At 47.0% G+C, this 6,000-nt stretch overlaps 1 protein-coding gene across 3 annotated transcripts in view; it reads left to right on the forward strand.

Annotated features, from left to right (window-relative positions):
- Positions 1–4,931, forward strand: part of ME3 (malic enzyme 3) — a 125,320-nt gene extending 120,389 nt beyond the window's left edge. For 2 of the 3 annotated variants that reach the window (XM_035571330.2, XM_035571329.2), the window contains exons 8-14: positions 251–348; positions 1,026–1,139; positions 1,850–1,955; positions 2,514–2,656; positions 2,948–3,121; positions 3,694–3,792; positions 4,644–4,861. In XM_035571330.2, coding sequence (XP_035427223.1) covers positions 251–348; positions 1,026–1,139; positions 1,850–1,955; positions 2,514–2,656; positions 2,948–3,121; positions 3,694–3,792; positions 4,644–4,805 — 896 coding nt within the window. In that variant the 3' untranslated portion in view covers positions 4,806–4,861. Of the gene's footprint in view, positions 1–250; positions 349–1,025; positions 1,140–1,849; positions 1,956–2,513; positions 2,657–2,947; positions 3,122–3,693; positions 3,793–4,643 lie in introns of all 3 variants that reach the window. The other variant, XM_050712137.1, reaches the window with a different exon arrangement.
- Positions 4,932–6,000: the final 1,069 nt, after the last annotated feature.

The raw sequence follows: 6,000 nt of genomic DNA on the forward strand, positions 1-6,000 counted from the left end.
CTCTGTCACTAAAGGACCAGAGTGCCTTCCCTACTTTGAAATATTAATCCTCAAAGACTCCTGCAAGGCAGGAGAATACCACTTTCCCTCTAAATGGAGTCAAAAGGACACTGAGTCTCAGAAAAAGTTAATGCCAAAATCCCAAGGGTTTAAGAGCGTGGTCCCTCCCACAAGGTTTCTAACAGTGTATCAGCAGGACAGACAATCCCCTTGCCAAAATGACCATATCATGGTGTTTCTCTCTTTTCAGGCACTGCGTCTGTTGCAGTCGCTGGCATCTTTGCAGCCTTAAGGATCACAAAGAACAAGCTCTCAGACCACAAGTTTGTTTTCCAGGGAGCTGGAGAGGTAGGAATGTTCTTGAGTTTGTTCCTAAATATCATCTAAATTCAAATTTAGTGACAGAAAAGTCAACCATGAATCTGCCTGCAAGGCCTATCTTCCTGAAGGCAAAACACAGAAGCAGGTTCCTTGTTACTGGTCAGGAGTGGGGCCCACAGGTGGATCTTGCTGCTGCATAGAAGTTGCCAACAATCTTTCAGTGACATCTTGGCATGCGAGTCCTGGACAGTCCTCCTGGATGCTCCGAGGCTGTCAGTGAGGCTAGCTTGAATCCTCAGGGTTGGTATTTAGGGTAAACCAGAGCCTTCTAGCAACACAGCTGCAAGAATTGAGACTTAAAGAACTGTAAGAAAATAACCTCATTTTGTGGAGTCAGTTGTATTGCCTGCAGGGCAGGAAGTGAGGTAGCATTCAGGTAGTCTGTCTGGTGCTTTGCACAAAGAAAGAAGAGGAAGATAAACTCTCTGAAGCCTGGACTGTGAACAAAAGGAGTTCATCCAGGTCCTGGCTCAGCTGTTGCTCACCTACAGGACTTTGGGTAAGGTGTGTCACTGTACAGCCGCAGAGTAGAAAGCCTCCCTGCTTTGTGCAGTGCTGTGGGAGGACCCAACACATTTCTCATTAAAAATCTGCTCCCATCAGATGTTACTACCCCAATGAAATGTTTATTTACTCTGTTCCAGGCTGCTATGGGCATAGCTCATCTCATCCTCATGGCCATGGAAAAGGAAGGAATTTCACGAGAGGATGCCATCAAAAAAATTTGGATGGTGGACTCCAAGGGACTGATTGTCAAGGTAAATTTGTCTCCAGAGCTAATCATCTCCACTTCCTCAGCACCTCCTGCAAGCTAGAGAGAGGCCAGAGCAGGCAGACACCTTGAACCCTGCTCAGCCCTGGAGCAAGGGCTGCAGTTTCACCGGTGTCAGCAGAGCTGTTCCTGCTCTCGGAGGGCTGGATCTCATGGTGGTAAGTGTACCAGCAGCACCGGCTATCCCAAAGGCAATGCTTTGGGACGAGCCCCTAAAAGTGGTAGGGTGATGCACAGCAGTGTCTCAGTGGCATTGCGACTGCACATGATCATTGTCTCATGCAGCGCTGGAAGTCTTGCATGCCAGATATATGAGGCATTACAACAGCAATATTGTGCCCTGCTTGGTTATCCAGCCTGGCCCAGCTCTGCTCTGCACTCCCTGGGTCCTCAGGGCATCTGCCCCCATCCCTTCTAAGACTAGAGGAGACTTGTGCTACATGCACGACTTCTCTGCCCTGGCAGCCAAATTCCTTTCTCCACACAACGGATGTATTTTGGAGGGTGAGATGGGCAGAGACCAGCCCCACATGACATTACACCAACTGCTCGATGCCTGGCTGTCTGATGCTGAGGGCTTGCTCTGAGGAGCCTGGTTTAAGAGGAGGGTAGAGAGATAAAACAAACTGATGAGTTACTACATTGTGTCTCCACCTTTTGCCAGAAGCATGAAGTTTGACTCCTTTTCCCTCACAGGGCAGGAGCCACCTGAACCATGAGAAAGAAATGTTTGCCCAGGACCACCCCAGTGTGAACACGCTGGAAGAGGTTGTGCAGAAAGTGAAGCCTACAGCAATTATAGGTGGAGTTCTCTTAACATGACCTTTTCATGTCAATGCACTTCTTAGGAGAGTGTCTTTCTTCCAGGGCCTCCTTTTGTTCTCAGAGTCAAAAAGTAAAGAGGTTGCTTTTTTTTTTTTTTGCCCCCTTTTTATCAATTGAATTCTCCACATCATTCCCTTCAACTGTGGGACAGAGGTTTCCCCTCTGTAGGAGACCCCCAGATGAGCTGCAGGTGGAGGTGCCACTGTGGGCATGATGTGGGGCTCTCAGCAGCGAGCGTGGCCCAGGCGAGTGGAGCAGGATGAGGACAATATTCGGGAGGCAAAGTGCTGAGAGCTGCATCCAGACCAGCCCAAACACTGATCCCTGCACTGCAAGGAGGAGATTTGGAGGAGCAAAAGGCTGTATTTTGAAACAGGCTTTTAATCTCTCTATAACACGAGAAACATTCCCACCTGCATCTCCAGAGATGGAGGCCTCCCACAGTTATTTTGTGACAGAGGTCACCAAGAGGGATCAGTGCAGCTCGCTGCTCTTAGTCAGAAAGCACCCGCTCACTCCTCTGTTGTTGTTTTAGGTGTCGCAGCCATCGCGGGAGCTTTCACTGAGAAGATTTTGAAGGACATGGCAACCTTCAATGAGAGGCCCATCGTGTTTGCCCTCAGCAACCCCACAAGTAAAGCAGAGTGCACAGCGGAGCAGTGCTATCGCCTCACTGAGGTACTGGATCTCAGCACAGGGAAGATGGGGGCTCCAGACACGCTCTGGCCGTGCCTGTAGCGTGACTTGCAGTTGGGCAGTGCAAACACCCACTCAGTGCTCAGTGGCTTTGTTCATGACCCTGTTTATGGCTCTGGAGACCAGGCCTTTCTGAAGTATCAGCAGGGGATGGCTTTGCTGGACATTTGTCTACCTGGTCATCAGAGTTTCCTGAGTATACATCATGGAAAGCGGCAGACATATGAGATGTTTCTTCTGAATTTGGACGTTTATTTCTCTCTCTTTGATCAGGGCCGAGGAATATTTGCCAGTGGGAGCCCATTCTCAAAGGTTACCCTGCCCAATGGCCAGACCTTCTTCCCTGGCCAAGGAAACAACGCCTATGTCTTCCCAGGAGTGGCACTGGGAGTCATTGCCTGCGGAGTCCGACACATCTCTGATGATATCTTCCTCCTCACAGCAGAGGTTTCCAAGCGGCAAATAACTACTGTTCTTAAAAAATATTATAAGGGGCACATGCACCTACTTTGGGAAGGAAGTCCTGAGCAAGGTTCATCCTTCCCTTGCACCTGTGAAGGCACCTGCAGGAGTGGCAACAGGGTTCCCCTCACTCCCCACAGCTGCTACCCTTTATAGCAGCATTTTACCCAGTGAGGCTGTGGAATCTCCCTTCCATGGAGATTTTTAAAAGTTGTTGGACATGATCCTAGGCAATCTGATCTCGGTGGCCCAGCTTGAGCCAGGGGGGTTGGACCAGATGGCCTCCAGAGACCCCTTCCAGCCTCAGCCATTCCGTGATTCTGTGATTCTGATTTTGTTCATTACTTGCCCTGAAACAGCACTTCCATTGTCCTGGCTGCAGTTTTAAGTCTGTAATGAAGTGTATACACACAGGTATTTTGTGTAGTTCAGCAGTTTGATTGAGAACTAACCCCAGCTCCATTGCTGCCAAGGTTTCAACCATGTGTTGTGTAATCTTAGTGAAGGTGGCACACACTTGAGACCATCTCTGTAAACTGTCTTCCTCTTCTTTCTAGTCTATTGCTGCTGAGGTGACAGAACAGAATCTTGCAGAAGGAAGACTCTATCCCCCCTTGGACAGTATCAGAGAGGTGTCTTTCAAAATCGCTGTCAAAGTAAGTACTCATTTATTTCCACTTTCTGTGGTAGGGAGGGCATAAATTGCCCTGGCATTGTTCCTGTTTTGTGTTTCTTAAAATCATCTTATTCTGTAGCCTAAAGCAATGATTCTCGGGAATCCTTCCAGACAGAATTGCTGCTTTGATCTCTTCTATCATTAAAGCCCACATTTGAAAAGTATTTCCTGATTCTGGATGCCTCACAGCTCACAAAGCTCTACATTATTGCTTGGAGCTGTGACTGCTCAGCACTTCCAAAAATCAGGTTTAGGGTTGACATCAAACATGAAGCAAGTTGCCAAAAGATTTTAGGTTCCAAATTGCTATTTTGGAACCTCTCCTTTTGAGTTTGATAGGGATCTAAGTATCTAAATACTCTTCCAGATCTGGGCTTGTTGTCTAATTATGGGATTTGTGCCCTGCATACATGAAATTTGTAATTCCTTTTCAGGAGACACCCACTGAGAATCACGTTGGCCTGCTAGGAGCTACTGGGGGATGCACAGCGTAACTCAGGAGCTTAAGAGTTCAAGCAGAGGTGGTTAAAGGGCTGTTCACCTTCTTTAATTGAGTAGCATGACCATTTTGCTAGGGCAGGGGAAGCATTTCTAAACAGCCAGGAACTGCAGGCAGTTTGCATTCCCTCACCCAAGGGATGAAGTGCAGCCTACTCAGGGGGTTGCTTAACAAGAAATAATAAGCAAAACCAGGCACAATTTTGAGGGCAGGAAAAAAAAAAAAAGAAAAAAAAAAGAGGGAAAATACAGCCAGTGCTGAACTGCAGTTGGTTTTAACTTCGTAACGTGTCAATGTTATTTCATCAGCTCTTTTTGCTTATCTTTTCACAGATTGTTAACTGGGCCTACAAGCATGGTCTTGCTTCTTGGTACCCTGAGCCAGCAGACAAGGAAGCTTTTGTGAAACAGCTTATTTACAGTCCTGATTACGATTCATTCATTATTGATGATTACACGTGGCCTCCCGCAGCCATGCAAACACAAGATGTATAAGATTCATGAGAACTGTTTTCTCATTTTTTTTCCATCAGTTCCCATGGTCCATATCATTGCTGATATAAATGCACCTCCAGCCTTGCAGAATGATAGAAGTAAATGAATCCAAGTACTTTTTTACTTGCCACTGCCTTTTCTCTGTGGGAGCACATGAACGGGACAAAATAAAGTCCACACTGGGCAGTCAATACTCCACAGAGAGAGACAAAGTATAGTTCCAGCCCGTCCCAGTCAGTTTGCACTACAGGCTTTGCCATCATTTAAAGTCCCATGGACCCCATGAACACTGATGTTCCTTCTACAGGTTTGAAAACACTACATTTCAGCTGTGTAACAACAGGTACAGGAGAAGGCAGGGAGTCCTCCAAGGAAGGACAGAGGCTGAAAATAGTCATGTGGTTCCTTTTCTCAGCCAGAGATGCTCAATGAGTTCTTATCCAAACCAAGAATCTCACAGAGCATTGCCATATCTTCTAGCACTCTGGTCCCTGGCCAGTCGCCCTCACATAAGGCAGGAGCAGCTCCTACCACTCCTGGAAGACTTTACGGGCTGTCTTCTCTGAAACCTGCCACTGTCGGGAGTCTCCCAGAAGTTATAGTTAGAGGTGCTGTTCACCCCACACGCTTCCAAAGCCCCATCAAAATTCAACAAATAACTTAAGTACAGCTAGAATCCAAACAGAAAATGCTTGGAGAACCCCCTGGAAGGTATTGACAGTGATCTGTGACTGAAAGGCTCATTCTCGCAAGAATTTTGCTCAGACAGCGGGTCCAGGGTGTGTGGGTTTGCTCCAACAACCTCTCTAACTGGTACCATGCCATGAATATCCACAGGGAATATCAGTAGTTTTAAACACCAAGGGAGTATCAGTAGTTTTGGGTTGGTCTCTTCTCACAGATAACTAGTTAGATAACTAGATAACTAGTTAGATAACTAAGATTAGAGGGAATGGCCTCAAGTTGTGCCAGTGGAGGTTTAGAATCACAGAATCACAGAATCATCTAGGTTGGAAGAGACCTCCAAGATCACCCAGTCCAACCTCTGACCTAACACTAACAAGTCCTCCACTAAACCATATCACTAAGCTCAACATCTAAACATCTTTTAAAGACCTCCAGGGATGGTGCCTGAGCCACTTCCCTGGGCAGCCCATTCCAATGCCTAACAACCCTTTCAGTAAAGAAGTTCTTC

Source organism: Cygnus atratus, chromosome 1 (genome assembly GCF_013377495.2).
Source record: "Cygnus atratus isolate AKBS03 ecotype Queensland, Australia chromosome 1, CAtr_DNAZoo_HiC_assembly, whole genome shotgun sequence".
Lineage (NCBI taxonomy): Eukaryota > Metazoa > Chordata > Aves > Anseriformes > Anatidae > Cygnus > Cygnus atratus.